Source organism: Lampris incognitus, chromosome 4 (assembly GCF_029633865.1).
Source record: "Lampris incognitus isolate fLamInc1 chromosome 4, fLamInc1.hap2, whole genome shotgun sequence".
Classification (NCBI taxonomy): domain Eukaryota; kingdom Metazoa; phylum Chordata; class Actinopteri; order Lampriformes; family Lampridae; genus Lampris; species Lampris incognitus.
Genome location: NC_079214.1, coordinates 11,577,628 through 11,594,578, shown reverse-complemented (window position 1 = coordinate 11,594,578; position 16,951 = coordinate 11,577,628). Strand labels below are relative to the sequence as shown.

At 47.1% G+C, this 16,951-nt stretch overlaps 2 protein-coding genes across 2 annotated transcripts; both read right to left on the bottom strand.

Moving 5' to 3' along the window:
• Positions 1 to 261: 261 nt before the first annotated feature.
• nsun3 (NOP2/Sun RNA methyltransferase 3) lies at positions 262 to 11,845 on the bottom strand. Its single transcript, XM_056279189.1, has 6 exons — positions 11,577 to 11,845; positions 4,371 to 4,474; positions 3,752 to 4,281; positions 3,088 to 3,242; positions 1,019 to 1,140; positions 262 to 760 (listed from the first exon to the last, which is right to left on the bottom strand). The coding sequence occupies exons 1-6, from the start codon at positions 11,703 to 11,705 to the stop codon at positions 424 to 426; spliced, it is 1,377 nt and encodes a 458-aa protein (XP_056135164.1). The 5' UTR covers positions 11,706 to 11,845; the 3' UTR covers positions 262 to 423.
• A 1,001-nt stretch (positions 11,846 to 12,846) lies between these two features.
• LOC130111367 (ATP synthase F(0) complex subunit C3, mitochondrial-like) lies at positions 12,847 to 16,127 on the bottom strand. The gene is made up of 4 exons (XM_056278535.1): positions 15,896 to 16,127; positions 15,445 to 15,522; positions 13,544 to 13,743; positions 12,847 to 13,248 (listed from the first exon to the last, which is right to left on the bottom strand). Exons 1-4 carry the CDS (start codon positions 15,932 to 15,934, stop codon positions 13,134 to 13,136), a joined length of 432 nt encoding a protein of 143 aa, XP_056134510.1. The 5' UTR covers positions 15,935 to 16,127; the 3' UTR covers positions 12,847 to 13,133.
• Between the last annotated feature and the right edge of the window lie 824 nt (positions 16,128 to 16,951).

The following is a 16,951-nucleotide window of genomic DNA, read 5'->3' as shown; positions in this document are numbered from 1 at the left end:
GCTGGAGCCCACCCCAGCAGTCATTGGGCGGCAGGCGGGGAGACACCCTGGATAGGCCGCCAGGCCCACACACACACACACACCTAGGGCCAATGTAGTACGGCCGATTCACCTGACCTACATGTCTTTGGACTGTGGGAGGAAACCCACGCAGACACGGGGACAACATGCAAACTCCACGCAAAGGATGACCCGGGACGACCTCCAAGGTTGGACTACCCCGGGGCTCGAACCCAGGACCTTCATGCTGTGAGGCGACCGCGTTAACCACTGTGCCACCGTGCCGCCGTCCTCTTTTCATAATGGGCTGTATATACAGAGTTATTAATACTTACAAATCTGTCAAAACCACAGGTAACAAAAAGAAGTGCAACAAAGATAGGTTTGCCTGACGCTTCAGCACTGGCTTATCGCTGTGTGAGTTCAGCATGTCCTTCGAATTCGACTCAGGAACATGGGTCCCCAGGTCTTGCCCGGCTGAGGAACCACTAGGATACCATGTTTGTGGTGGTAAAACGGCACAGCGCCGCTCTGGAATTGGCAAGATTCTCCACGAGCCTGCCGTCCATGGTCCCGGTGGGCAGGGCTGAATGTGAAGTGGTTTGAGAACGGGACAACAAACTCCTCCCACAGATCTTCAGGTTCAGCCTCGGGACAGGTGTTCAGAACTGCCTCTACCACAGCTTGGTTTTCAGAGCTGGACAACGTACATGTTGAGTAGACAACAACCCCGCCCGGCCGCACAGCTCTCAGTGCAGACCTGCAAAACAGACAGTCATTTAAATCTGTCTTACACCTAGGAAAGCTTCACTTCGTGAAACATATAAAGCCAATATCCAGAGAAACTGTTAAAGCAAAGGTATTGGAGCAGCGTCTCGCTAATAGCTGCCCAGCTCATGGACTCTTGCCACCCGCTCATCTGCCCAGCAAGCTTCCTGAGCAACCATATTTTGGACCCTGGGTGCCTCCTACAAGGGAGATAAATGGCAGGTAGATTTAGACTGGGGGTGAGACCTACCTCAGCAGCTGAGCCTGCAGCCCAGGCAGCTTGACTCTCTCCTTTAATCTCTCTTCCCCCTGCTGGCCATTGGCAGAGTAAAGCCAACTCCTGTCATTAGAGCAGGGTGCATCCACTAAAACCTGTGACAAAGAGGAGAGAGATAACAAGAGGCAGGTCAGGACGAGGATGACGTGGAGTAGAAAAAAGATATAAAGTGGGGAGACAAGTAAGAGACAGAAAAGGATTCAGAGGAAGAGGCACAAAAGAAGAGGTAAGAGTTGGGGTAAGCTGAAACTTAAATAAAACATGAAGGTGAAAACAGCACAGACTACAGATAATGTCTTATGGACTAAAATCAATAGAATAAAATAGACAAATTCCATTTCACCTTGTAGTTCTTTGTGCTGTTCTGCAGCCCATCATACTTCAGACTCTGTTAATACTGTATGTGCCACCTCCAACTTCTTCTTTTTCTCTACTTTTTTCCAGTGTTCCAGTTTCTGTCATTTCTATTCCTTTGTTCCTTCCTACATGTTTGGATTAACCCCCCCGGAGGCCCTTGGGACATTTTTTTTACTATGGGCTCCAACCAATCTGATGATGGTCCACTCTGTACATTTGAAATGCAGAAAGAGTAGATATGGGCCCATCTTGAGGCCCCAATCATTTTAATCGATATTGTGTTTAAATGGGGCGGCACGGTGGTGCAGTCGCCTCACAGCAAGAAGGTCCTGGGTTCGAGCCCCGGGGTAGTCTAACCTTGGGGGTCATCCCGGGTCATTCTCTGTGTGGAGTTTGCATGTTCTCCCCGTGTCTGCGTGGGTTTCCTCCCACAGTCCAAAGACATATAGGTCAGGTGAATCGGCCGTACTAAATTGTCCCTAGGTATGAATGTGTGTGTGTGTGTGTGTGTGTATGTGTGCTGGTGTGTGTGTGTGTGTGTGTTTGTGTGTGTGTCGGCCCTGTGTGATGGCCTGGCGGCCTGTCCAGGGTGTCTCCCCGCCTGCTGCCCAATGACTGCTGGAATAGGCCCCGGCATCCCCGCGACCTTGAGAGCAGGATAAGCAGTTCGGGTAATGGGTGGATGGACTGTGTTTAAATGGTGCATATTCCCAAACCAATTTGCATTCAAGCATATTATCACAAACTAATTGACACATGGAGAACCTGGAGCCTCAGGGGCCCCTTAAGGTCCGGGGCCCTGGGGTGGTAGCCCAGTTTGTGCGGTCAGTACTCCAGCCTTGCCTTCCTGTCCATTCTCTTGCCTTCTCTCAGCTTCCCTCTTGAGGAAGATTTTCTGCCCTCTCTGCTGTGTTTATTGGCCTTGGCTCACTGACTCATGGACACCCTGCTGAGAACAGCACCTCCTCTCTGGTCAAAGAGCCTGCAGTTCTTAGACCTTGTTAGCTGCATTCATGGTTAAAGAGGCACAACATCTCCATCTGCTGTCTACTTAAGTGAAACACAAGTTTGTGCAAGCAACAAAAAAATGAAAAAATATTTATATATATATATATATATAAAAATTGACAGCTGATGATTGCTTATGGCATGAAACAGTCATGTACTGTCAATTAAAGAATTACTTGAATCACTGGATTTTATGTATATGTATATATATACGTATGTGGCAGCACGGTGGCGCAGTGGTTAGCACGGTCGCCTCACAGCAAGAAGGGTCTGGGTTCGAGCCCCGGGTTAGTCCAACCTTGGGGGTCGTCCCAGGTCGTCCTCTGTGTGGCGTTTGCATGTTCTCCCCGTGTCTGCGTGGGTTTCCTCCGGGTGCTCCAGTTTTCTCCCACAGTCCAAAGGCATGTAGGTCAGGTGAATTGGCCGTACTAAAATTGTCCCTAGGTGTGTGTCTGTGTGTGTGTGTGTGTCTGTGCGCGTGTGTGTGTGTGCCAGCCCTGTGATGGCCTGGCAGCCTGTCCAGGGTGTCTCCCCGTCTGCTGTCCCAATGACTGCTGGTATAGGCTACAGCACCCCGACGACCCTGAGAGCAGGATAAGCGGTTCGGATAATGGCTGAATGGCTGGATGGACGTATATATATACACACACACACACACATGCCATTTCTCTTCTTACCTTGTCATATTCCCCAGTTTTATTCAGCCCAAAGGAGCGACCATCCTGGTTGGATACAATCACTCTGTTGTTTAGTGGCTGTGGGAGAAAAGACTCCAGGGTTTTGGCCAGCCAGTCCCGTCTGTGAGGATCCGGCTCATTACAGCAGAGCAACCCTGAAACAAAACACAGGACAGTAATGAAGAGTATACCGGCCAGTTGGAAAGTAGAAGTGTATTCATGTTTGAGTGAGACCAATGACCCGTCAGAATCAACTTTGTGGGCTTTATGCATACGAGGAACTTGACTCCAGTTTACAGCAGCTTCTAGCATTTGTATATATATCACTCTAACAAAACAACAAAAAAAATTAGCAGAATTCAATTTGAGGTCATAATTTCATCTGATTCAAAGTGGATGTAGAAAAATATTCCAAAAAAAATGATTTGTTTACATTTGATTCTAAATGTTGTTCCTTCAAAATAAACAAATGCTGTTACTTTTCATTTCATTTCAAAGCCAGGACTTAAACATTGGCTCAGACAAAAACATTCAGCAGCAAATTTGCTTCACCTTCTCAGGTTGTCTATGACCATAGTCCGAGTCCAACCTACGCAGGCCTACATTAGCCTGCTTTGTATACACAAGCTACTGGTACTGTCAGTTAATACTGTTAGTGTTTTACCTGGCGTGGCAGTCTGCATAATGGCTAAAGCTTTGCCGCCAGGAGCCGAGCAAAGATCCAGAACCTTTTCCCCGTCTCTGACGTTCAAAGCCAGCACTGGAAGCAGGGAGGCAGCATTCAGGAGGTAGTACTGCTTCAGGTGTCCTGGCCAATGGGCCTGGGACGGAAACCAAAACGCAGACGGGTGGATATAACATTGCAGGGAGGATGAGGGCAGGCAGGATGGAGAAAGATGCTCCCACTGAGAGTCTTGACAAACGAATTGAGAGGTGGGGTCTGGGCGGAGATGGGGGCCATCCGACTTGGCAGGCCACACGGAGCTGGAGGGAGGTAGAGATGATTCGTGGTCTACTGGCTGCTGGGAAGTGGGCGTCACTGTGGGGGTAACACAAGGCAACACGGAGGCGTCCGTTTTTGGCACGAAGGTGGTGAACCCGTGTGACGTGAGGATATGTTTGACGTCTGTCAGGATGGTGAAGCGATTGAGCATGACGCCATACTGCCAGGAGTGAGGGCTGAGGAGCACTTTTCTGCAGAGGAGAAATCATACCAGTGAAGTAAAGAGGAAACGCTGTGTGTGTGCATGCGTGTGTGTGTGTTGCAATACTTTGACGTTTACCTTGCAGATGTCCATAAGTGTCCGAGTTCATGACTGTACTGTTGATCAAAACAGTCCAGTACTGGCCGGCATGCAGCTCTCCTCTTTCGTCTTTTAGTAACCTTTTGCAAAAACAAGAAAGGTAAATACACACTAGCTAGTGTGTGTCTTGGAATAATGGAGGCAAATTACACTTTACAGCAGCTTAAACAGGGATAAATAAAATAATTAGATAGGTGGTAATAGTAAGCAGACTTAACAAATAATTAAAAAAACTAATTTTTTTGCCTCCGACTATTGGGTCTCGTATGAACATTAATAGTGTTTTCAGTTGGCGTTAGCCACATCAGGGCACAGCTTCGTGAGTAAATGATGACGTAATTGCAGAAAGAATGGTGCCGCTTAATGAACAGTTTAAATAACTTTCTTAACGGTCATCCATCCATCCATTATCCGATCTGCTTATCTTGGACTCAGGGTCGCGGGGATGCTGGAGCCTATCCCAGCAGTCATTGGGCGGTAGGCGGGGGAGACACCCTGGACAGGCCGCCAGGCCATCACACACACACACACACACACACACACACAGACACTAAAATAATGGCAGGTTTTCCCTCATTCATTACTGGAGAGATCGCTTTCGAGAAACTGCAGGCACTGCAATTTTTTTCAGTGCTATATATATATATATATATATATATATATATATATATATATATATATATATATATATATATATATATATATAGTATAGCTCAAACTGAGCTACACTTAATATAACAAGACATTTCATCTAAGTGGGGAAATATTTGATTTGATTTTGATATACTATATTATTCCCTGTGGAAGTTCCTCTCTGCACTTCACCCATCCTAGCTGTGTAGCTAGGAGCAGTGGGCAGCCGCTGTGCAGCGCCCGGGGACCAACGCCAGTTTGTCTCGCCATGCCTCGGTCAGGGGCACAGGCAGGAGCATTAACCCTGACACACGTGTCTTTTCGCTGTTGGGGGAAACTGGAGTACCCGGAGAAAACCCACGCAGACACGGGGAGAACATGCAAACTCCACACAGAGGACGACCTGGGATGACCCCCGAGGTTGGACAACCCCGAGGCTCGAACCCAGGGCCACCTTCTTGCTGTGAGGCGACAGCGCTAACCGCTGGCCACTGCGCCGCCCATTATGTAATGTATAGCCATTGTCAGAAATCTTGACAACTGGGTTAGTCGTCTTTTGTACCACTTGTATGAGCCACAAGTTCATTCGTCTTGTGCAGTGAGCAGCAGAGGATCAGCACATTTAAGGAGATAGGATACGTATTTCAAGGAACTGTGTTCAGCTAAAGCATCGGTAACTTTTTGTTGGATAAACAAAACTGGCAGAGTATATCTATTAAATGGTGACGGTGTGTCTATATTGGCCATATTTGTAACTTCCATCTGTTTAATACTTTTGTCAGGGCTTTGCAACTCTATTTGAAATTTTACTTATTTACTTAAAAGCATCACACTGGTGTTTTTGCATTTTTTTTAGCCCATTTATTGCATCTTGACGTTGCTCCCCGACCAATTTCCGAAGCATACCATAGTGATTTAGAGTTTCTCAATGTGTTTATCCCACCGTACGGGCCGCCATTGGTTTCCACTCATTTCAATAAATGAAATGAGAATCTACTTGCAGAAACCAGCTTGAGATGGGTAATCCAACACATTTAGTCGCCTTTATTCTTTGTCACAGTTACATGTTCCTTGCAGAATAATGCGGTTGTATGCGCGGACCTATTTGAGGTTTTTCAGGCTTTCAGCGGATTAAAGAAGTCATTTTTATTATGGGCATCGGCATGGTTTTTGGCTTTCAAATCTATACAATCTCAGAATCACGTCACAGTTTATTTTGTAGAATTGTCACATCACCTGGTAATGTCACAGGGCTAAGTATTAAGGGTTTATTATAATTAATTCATACGCTTTCATATCTACATGTTGAACAGTACAAGGTAGTGACGTCAACCCAAAATCTTAGACCCCAGAATGGTGTTGTTGTTTTTTTTAAATTGTTGTCAAATCAATTTTATGTGTATAACCCAATATCGCAAATAACAAATTTGCCTCAAGTGTCACAGGCCGCTGTATATTGAGGTTACATCGCAGCCCATCCATACGTTTTCACATCTCAGATGTTACAGCTATAGACTCTAAAGTCTATAAATGGATTATAATAAGACTATGACACTAGGCCTTGTGACATGATCAAGTAATGTGACAACCCCCCCCCCCAAATAAAGAAGCTGTGACATGTGGGGTCAGACTGAATCACGTAACTGTGGTTTTAGGTGGCGGTCTATTCCGCTGCCTACCAACACGGGGGTCGCCAGGTCGAATCCCCGTGTTACCTCCGGCTTGGTCGGGCATCCTACAGACACAGGTGGCCGTGTCTGCGGGTGGGAAGCCGGATGTGGGTATGTGTCCTGGTCGCTGCGCTAGCGCCTCCTCTGGTCGGTCGGGGCATCTGTTCGGGGGGGGGGGGATCGCGTGATCCTCCCACGCGCTACGTCCCCCTGGCGAAACTCCTCACTGTCAGGTGAAAAGAAGCGGCTGGCGACTCCACGTGTATCGGAGGAGACACGTGGTAGTCTGCAGCCCTCCCCGGATCGGCAGAGGGGGTGGAGCAGCGACCGGGACGGCTCGGAAGAGCGGGGTAATTGGCCGGATACAGTTGGGGGGAAAAAAAGGAGGGGGGAAGTAAAAACAAAAACAAAACAAAAACAGTGGTTTGACAGCATCACCTCATCAAGTTGCATTTTATATAGCGCTTTTCTAGCTGCGACACGCTTCAAAAACTACTGTAACGTGCATGGATAAGAAGACACGCTGGCCGCTGGCGGGTCGGACCCTTTAGTCCAGTGTTTCTCAACCCAGTCCTCAAGGAACCCCTATCCTGCAGATTTTCATTGTAAGCCTGCATAGGTAGCCCTGCTGGTACTTACTCGACCAATCATCTCGCAGCACTTAATTATGCAAGGTGTGCAACGTCTGACAAAATTCATTGCTGATTGGTGGAATAACTACAAATTCAGGGTTGCAAAGAAAATATGCAGGATAGGGGGTCCTTGAGGACTGGGTTGAGAACCACTGCTTTAGTCGACTGGTTAACGTTGTCGCTTGCGGAGTGGGAGACACGGGTTCGCGTCCCAGATGCGGCATCTTGGATTACCCCCCGATTTCGCTACATTGGTGTCAGAAGTGGGATGACCCTTTGGCCGAGCGGTTAGTGATGTCGCCTTGTGGTGCAGTACACCCCGTATCGAATCCCGCACCGGGCAAGAAAATAACCGGTTACACTGGTGGCAGCGGCGGGATCCGGAAGTGTGCAGATCCTCAGAAGTCTCTTCGGAGCGCGGGAAGAACAAGCGGAACCCAGCCACTGGGGATGCACAAGCCAGTGCATCCTTAGTGCCGGTCCCAAGCCCGGACAAATGGGGAGGGTTGCGTCAGGAAGGGCATCCGGCGTAAAATCTTTGCCAAATCAAATATGCGGATCATAAATAAGACTTACATACCGGATCGGTCGAGGCCCGGGTTACCAACGACCGCCACCGGTACTGTTAACCAGCAGGGTGTCGGTGGAAACTATGCTACTGTTGGGCGAAGGAGAAGGAGAGGAGGAAAGCATGTCCAGAGGCAGCTAGAGAGGAGGAAGGGTAGGCATGTGGAGGTGAGAGTTGGAACTTCGAATGTTGGCACTATGACTGGTAAAGGGAGAGAGCTGGCTGACATGATGGAAAGAAGAAAGGTAGGCATACTGTGTGTGCAAGAGACCAGGTGGAAGGGGAGTAAGGCCAGGAGTATCGGAGGTGGGTTCAAACTCTTCTACCATGGTGTGAATGGGAGGAGAAATGGGGTAGGGGTAATTCTGAAGGAAGAGTAAGTCAAGAGCGTGCTGGAGGTGAAGAGAGTGTCAGACAGAGTGATGAGTATGAAGCTGGAAATTGAAGGTTTATTGCTGAATGTTATCAGCGCATATGCCCCGCAAGTTGGGTGTGAGATGGATGAAAAAGAAGAATTCTGGAATGAGTTGGACGACATGGTGGAGAGGGTACCCAAGGAGGAGAGAGTGGTGATTGGAGCGGACTTCAATGGACATGTTGGTGAAGGGAACAGAGGTGATGAGGAGGTGATGGGAAAGTATGGAGTCAAGAAGAGAAATGTGGAAGGACAGATGGTGGTTGATTTTGCGAAAAGGATGGAAATGGCTGTGGTGAATACATATTTCAAGAAGAGGGAGGAACACAGGGTGACGTACAAGAGTGGAGGGAAGTGCACACAGGTGGACTATATCTTATGTAGAAGGCAACATCTAAAAGGGATTGGAGACTGCAAGGTGGTGACAGGGGAGAGCGTAGCCAGGCAGCATCGGATGGTGGTCTGTAGGATGACTTTGGAGACCAAGAAGAGGAAGCGAGTGAAGACACAGCCGAAGATCAAATGGTGGAAGTTGAAGAAGGAAGACTGTTGTGTGGAGTTCAGGCAGGAGTTAAGTCAGGCACTGGGTGGTAGTGAAGAGTTGCCAGATGGCTGGAAAACCACTGCAGAAATAGTGAGGGAGACAGCTAGGAAGGTACTTGGTGTGTCATCAGGACAGAGGAAGGAAGACAAGGAGACTTGGTGGTGGGATGAGGAAGTACAGCAAATTATACAGAGGAAAAGGTTGGCAAAGAAGAAGTGGGATAGTCAGAGAGATGAAGAAAGTAGACAGGAGTACAAGGAGATGCAGCGTAAAGCAAAGAGAGAGGTGGCAAAGGCAAAGGAAAAGGCGTATGGTGAGTTGTATGACAGATTAGACACTAAGGAAGGAGAAAAGGACTTGTACCGATTGGCTAGACAGAGGGACCAAGCTGCAAAGGATGTGCAGCAAGTTAGGGCGATCAAGGATAGAGATGGAAATGTGCTGACAAGCGAGGAGAGTGTGCTAAGAAGGTGGAAGGAATACTTTGAGGGGCTGATGAATGAAGAAAATGAGAGAGAGAGAAGGTTGGATGATGTAGGGATAGTGAATCAGGAAGTTCAGCGGATTAGCAAGGAGGAAGTGAGGACAGCTATGAAGAGGATGAAGAATGGAAAGGCAGTTGGTCCTGATGACATACCTGTGGAGGCATGGAGATGTTTAGGAGAGATGGCAGTGGAGTTTCTAACTAGATTGTTTAACACAATCCTGGAAAGTGAGAGGATGCCTGAGGAGTGGAGAAGAAGCATACTGGTACCGATTTTCAAGAACAAGGGCGATGTGCAGAACTGTAACAACTACAGAGGTATAAAGTTGATCAGCCACAGCATGAAGATTTGGGAAAGAGTAATAGAAGCTAGGTTAAGAGGAGAGGTGACGATCAGCGAGCAGCAGTATGGTTTCATGCCACGAAAGAGCACCACAGATGCGATGTTTGCTTTGAGAATGTTGATTGAGAAGTATAGAGAAGGCCAGAAAGAGTTGCATTGTGTCTTTGTAGATTTAGAGAAAGCTTATGACAGAGTACCGAGAGAGGAGGTGTGGTATTGTATGAGGAAGTCAGGAGTTGCAGAGAAGTATGTAGGAGTGGTGCAGGATACGTATGAGGGAAGTGTGACAATGGTGAGGTGTGCGGTTGGAATGACGGATGGGTTCAAGGTGGAGGTGGGATTACATCAAGGATCGGCTCTTAGCCCTATCTTTGAGCAATGGTGATGGACAGGTTGACGGACAAGATCAGGCAGGAGTCTCCATGGACGATGATGTTCGCGGATGACATTGTGATCTGTAGTGAGAGTAGGGTGCAGGTTGAGGAGAGCCTGGAGAGGTGGAGGTATGCACTAGAGAGAAGAGGAATGAAAGTCAGTAGGAGCAAGACGGAATACCTATGCGTGAATGAGAGAGAGGACAGTGGAATGGTCAGGATGCAAGGAGTGGAGGTGACAAAGACATCTGAGTTTAAATACTTGGGGTCAACTGTCCAAAGTAACGGGGAGTGCAGTAGAGAGGTGAAAAAGAGAGTGCAGGCAGGTTGGAGTGGGTGGAGAAGTGTGTCAGGAGTGATTTGCGACAGAAGGGTACCAGCAAGAGTTAAAGGGAAAGTTTACAAGATGGTTGTGAGACCAGCTATGTTATATGGTTTGGAGACAGTGGCACTGACGAAAAGACAGGAGGCGGAGCTGGAGGTGGCAGAGTTGAAGATGCTAAGATTTTCACTGGGAGTAACGAAGAAGGACAGGATTAGGAACGATTATATTAGAGGGACCGCTCAGGTTGGACGGTTTGGAGACAAAGCAAGAGAGGCAAGATTGAGATGGCTTGGACATGTGTGGAGGAGAGATGCTGAGTATATTGGGAGAAGGATGCTGAATATGGAGCTGCCAGGGAAGAGGAGAAGAGGAAGGCCAAAGAGGAGGTTTATGGATGTGGTGAGGGAAGACATGCAGGTGGCTGGTGTGACAGAGGAAGACGCAGAAGACAGGAAGAAATGGAAACGGATGATCCGCTGTGGCGACCCCTAACGGGAGCAGCCGAAAGTAGTAGTAGTAGGTGTCAGAAGTGGGATGGAGCGACCGTAAGGCCATCGGAAGCGCATGCGCCCTGCGGCGTAAAGGAGCTGATACGCTTAAGCGCGGGGACGCGCTTCCCGAAGGAGGGGGGTAGTGTAACGTGCATGGATAAGAAGACACGCTGGCCGGCGAGTCTGACCCTTTAGTCTAGCGGTTAGCGATGCCTCCTGCGGTGCGGGCGATACAGGTTCGCTTCCCGGCCGCGGCAGTTCCTGCGGTTGCGTTGTCCCCCCGAAGTCGCTACACTATATAGATTTGAACTCCGAACATCTTCCGAAAGTCCCATATGAAAGTGACTTTGGCCGTTCAAATGCATTTAAAACTGCAACAATAACGTAACTAAAAAAAACAAATAAACCATGAATAAATTAATGAATGGGTGATAAAGGAGTCTAATCGTCCGCTGTGGTGGATAATCTATCTCATGCAGGCTTCAAGTCTGCCAGTTTAAACTCATACACCGCTCAAATGAATGGAAACCGATCACCGCTGACCGGCAGGGAGGAGACACTCAGCCCGGCAGGGAGGAGACACTCAACCCGGTCACCGGAACACCGCGGTGCGCTTTGGGAAATGTCCGGGAGCGACGTCAAGCTGTACAAAACGGGTTAAAACGTGCAGAGGACGCGGTGCTCTGCCTCTCAGGGGGGAGTTTACCTGCTCGTCCGGGACCGGCTGCTCCGGGTCGGGGTCGCCCGAGCACATCAGCCGCGGACATTTCAGCCTTAGAGTTTCATTTGCCGAAGAAACCACTCGTGTCGGAAACGAGCGCCCGAACCGAAACATCGGCTTTACCCCCCTCGGACCGCGACGCCCAACGGCCGCGCGTCAACTGGCCGGAAGCCGGCTGATCTGGAGTTCGTTGCGGCAGCGACGAAACTTGAGGCAAAACGTGTGCGTCTTTCAAATGTGTCGTGGTTGATGTGTGAGCGGTCGTCATCGGTTCCGGCCATTTCGTTCCCCTCCCGCAACCGATTGTAGAGCTTCTGCTTTTCACGGCTACTCGTGATAATGACAAATATATATTTAATTCATATTGCCAGCCCAGTAGGCGTTGGTGGCATGCATATTTAATAATCATCCTTGACGGTGATACTGCTGAGGTCCTGCCTACTGGCACTCTGGGGGGGAGGTGGGGGGGGGCGTTTTTGTCGGTCTGGGACGACTTTGCATTGCTTTGCCTTGTATTACGCCATTAAGGGGTTTTGTTTTTTTGAGGTGGGGCAAATTGGCCACTACTCCCAGGTTTACCTGCAGCAATGATACTCATTGAAATGCAGGATGTGCATCACTGACTTCCTATGTTACACAATACAAAGTGGAAATCTAGATTTTATTTTTTTCATTTAGCCAATTTCAAGTTATTAAATCTTTTGCATGATTGTAACGGCTACTTACAATACCACGAATTTACATTTTGATTTATATCTGCCTAAAACCAGTTGAAACACTGGATGGGCTTTTTACAGTATATGGTTTATCCTCCATAATCATGGATGAGATGAGCCATTTGTAAAAGGACATCGTGGAAAGATGCGTTTTAATGATAACCATCTGCCTTACATTATAGTATTTTACCGATCATTTGAAAAAAAAATTAAGTAAATAACTACCATTTCTGTAGGGTGCATTATGTGATGGGCTGGCAGCCTGTCCAGGGTGTCTCCCCGCCTGCCGCCCAGTGACTGCTGGGATAGGGTCCAGCATCCCGCAACTCTGAGTAGGATAAGCAGTTTGCATAATGGATGGATGGCATTATGATCTCATGCTGCCAGGGCGCCAAGCTCTCACCAGGGGATGCAGTTTTCTTTTTATGTGTGCAGTCTCCTTTCATTGATTTAACCGTCTAACTTACCCAGCTGCTTTTGCTTTAAACTCAGAATTCTGAGTTAACCAGATCATAAATTGAACCACCACGCAAACACCTTCAGATGTATGAATTAATTTATTTTATTTTGATTGTTACTGGTTCCCTGCCCTCATTGTGAACAAAATGTTCTAAGAGGTATAAGATGCCATACCCAAACCACCGTTAATAACATAATGAACAGTTTGCCGATAAAGTTTCATACAGTCACATCAGTGGGTTCACAATCGCCTAAGAAATACCCATTACAGAGAATCAGCATCCCAGTCAGCCTTTCATGGGAACTGCAAACTGTCAGCTTTGTTGAACATTGTTTTGCACTTCTGAACAACTAAACATCAAACCCGTTACATGGCGAACAGAATGAGGAAAGCAACCATAAGACAAAAGAGACCCATGGCTTCAGACAGAGCAAATCCCAAGATGGCATAGGAGAACAGCTGCTGCTTCAGTGATGGGTTCCTACATGAACAGAAAGAGAAAAGGAGGGTCAATGTAAATAAGGAAGACACCCAGGACACCCAGGATATTACAGTGAGCTGACTTCTGTATTTTCCATGCCCGATCAACTCTCCAACAACCCAAATTATTTAACTAAATAAATAAGTGCGTCTGAGTTACGAGCGTGTGGCAGCTCCTTTGCTTATACGCTAACATTTCTGCAGACCAGCGGTTCCTTAATCCAGGTGTGCATTTTCCCCTAAACCCTGTTTTTATCATGCATGTCCTAACATGATATATGATGATTTCTATTTACCTGGCATATCCAATGATAAGGCTACCGAACACTGTTCCAATGCCGGCTCCTGATCCAGCCACTCCTACAGTGGCGGCACCTGCGCCAATGAATTTGGCAGCAGTGTCAATGTCACGGCTCACAGCACTCGTCTGGAATCCCCGCAGTACCATTTGCTGCTGGGATGCCACAATACTTTGTGGCAGCAGGACTGAAGTACCCTGTGCAAATTAATTATTTAAATTAGTATGAACCAAATCATAGGTTACAATAGCTGCACTGAATAAAGATTTCCTGTATGGTAAAGAAGAGAAAAAAACTGCTTGATGACATGCATAAATTAACAGCTGAATATGTCAACCTTCCACCCTGAGGAGATCTGATCTTAAAGCTACAATCCTTAAAATGATCAATTTTGCTTAATCTACTGACACCCATGGTGATGCTGGTAACTGTGGTGGGGTTTGAGCAGTCCGAATCCCACAGATGAATTCAGAATAAAAGTCACCAGTGATGTTCAGCCCCTTCCTCACCACCAAACAAACAAAAACAAAACACATGGCTGAACCCAAGTGTTAACCATAGTGTACTATCGCTTGGTAAAGGTGTCCTACAAGCTTGATCTGCCACATCTGTTCGTTATCCATAACAACGTTGCTCTGCTCCAAACTCACACCATCTGCTTTATTCTGACTGAGAAGGTGTAAATGGAAAAGATGGTTAGCATTACAATTAGCAAATATTCATTTTTTTCATGATTTGGATATTGTTGGATTAGGTGTTGTCTTAATTATGACTGCAGTTAAAAGAGAATCAGAGCACATTTTGTTTGTGTGTAAATATTCAGGATTATACTTTTAAAAGACATGTGCATGAGAAATAGCCACATTGTAAAAAAACCCAAACAAAACAAAACATTTTTCACCATTTACAGCCTCAGCACAGGATACAATGAGGTAAAAAGAACTATGACGAATCTACTTGTATTTCTGAAATCCGCAAAAACAAAATCAATGTGAGTAAAATGTGACTCATTTGTACCCCTAAGCCATTTATGATGACAGCTAATCACAATTTTCTGTAAATCATTTGATGCAACAGTTGTTTGTCAGGGAAATCTACGCTCAATCATGTTTTATCTGAGAGTCAATAAACATGCCACCTTGTAACGCTGTTTAGAAAGGTGCGATATAAATAAAGTTTAGGCTCCAGCATCCCCACAACCCTGAGAGCAGGATAAGCGGTTCGGCTAATGGGGAATTATTTATTATTATTATTTATTATTCTGCAGTCTCTACGTATCTCACACATCCAATGAAGATTGACTTTTTTGTGCTCCCTCTAGTGTCCAACTCCAGTACCTGGAGAAAAGGATATTTTTAGGTTCTCGTCTGGCATTAGTGCCATTACGTCACAGCAACCATTCCTTATCCCATTACATATACATGGCCTGGTTGAAACAACACTGACCATAATCCTGAGGTACTTTTTTGCTATCAATGAATCCACAGTCATCACTAAGATGTCACATCAATTTACTTCTTACACAAATGGTTTTGTTTTACTAAATCCTGACCAGAACTGCAGCCAGCGTAAAGTTGGTATTGAATTACACTGTTTTGTCATTGTTGAATGAAATTACTGTCAACAGTTTTTTGAGAGCTCAAATATCAAGCACGCCTACTGTAGGCAGATATGTGTGCACATGAAATAATGTGGCGTAACAGTGTAGTCCACTTATTGTACGAGAAACCCCTTCTATCAAGACTACAACGCAGTGGGAAAGGTAAATCTTAAATTATTGGTACCATGAGAGACATACACTGAGTAAGACACAAAAGACGTACAGTAAAGAAAGCAAAATTGATAGTCATCTTGTGCGACTGGCTCCTCTCAATTAACGGTAACTGGTAGTCACTAACCTCCACTCTCCTGGCATCTGGTCCTGTCACAACCGCTGCTGAGAGAGGTCTGCACAAAGCCCGAGACCCTGCACGGACCTGTGCAAAGAAATGACACACAATGTGTGATGGAAACGTGCAGGCTTTTGTCTCTTTGGGAGGTGTGTTAAACAGACGTGTTTGCACATTTGCAAATGACTGCGTTTACTTTGCACAAGAGATTTCCTGACAGGCATGTTACTCGTATCATTATGCTCACAGTCTGAACCAGAGAGCAATGCAATGAGGGAGAAAACCCTGACATTTGGCAGCTTTACCAGAGGGTGAATTAAGAAGCCCAAGTAAATGATGGGTCTACTTGGGGTAGACCTCGAACGCTACCCAACACCGGCGGACTCGCACGCCATCAGACGCGGCGAGCGGGCCCGTTTGACGGGCTCGTACAGAACCGCTTTCATTCATGCGAACTCACGAGCGAGGGCGTGGAGACGAACTTGGCGCAAGAGTACATGTCGAGCGGGCACGTCGATCAGGTCAAGCGAAGCAGCGAGCGACTCTGGGTCGGTTCTCCGAGGTCTGGAAGGGGCAGAGAGGACAAAACACCGGTTGACTTGACTTCATTCGGCCGCCGCTGGGCTGGCTAACCTTGCTGGGCGAGGGGAGCTAGGTCAAAATGAGCAGCGCACAGGAAGTGACGTTTAAGGAAGGGCGGACTCGACGACTCGGCGACCCGTAAATTGCTTTGTGCGGAGCAGAGAAGTGAAGTGGGAGAAGTGAAGTGCGCAAGCGCGTAGTCATGTGTCCGGCGACGGCTTCGGACGGAAGGTTGTAATGGACAAAAAGGCAGCGAAAGCGCGATCCCGTAATTACGTAGTTATTGCACTCATTTGTGGAGGCGTGTCAAATATTGATGAAAGCTCCATATGCAAATTGTGTTGCCGTGTTAAGGAGGTCAAATGTGGCATAAAATTAATAGTTAATACACACGAGTTATGATCAATTGCACTAAATGTCTATTTATACAAATCACTTCATCACTATGCGGGGGGGGGGAATACGTGCAATTATAGTCTTAATAATATATGAATAACCTTGTTTTTGGCGGGCCAGTGTGTGTTTTGGAAGCAGACGTGGAAATATTGCCTATTCTTAGCCTTCGTCAAAGCAACGCTGAGAGTTCTCACGCTGCGCGCGCCATGCCTCTCGCTGTGAGTGCGCGAGGTTGCTGATGCGCCGCGCAGCTGTAACGCATACCGGGGGCGAGCTGCTCAGGAGCTCGCGCTTCAGGGAAACACTCGCGTCACAGTCGCCCCCTGCTGCACAGGCTTTTAATATGCCCACGGTGGGGGTATTTATTAGCCTCTTCCTGTCTTGGAAAATGAAAGTCTGTGAGGCAAAAGCCTCCTTGAACTTTGACCCCCCCCTTATTTTAGCAGGAATTTAGCATTGCACGTTGCTCCCATGGATCATTCTGAATTAAAGTTTAGGCTAAAGGAAAATATTGGGTAGAGCTATGGTAAAAGATAAT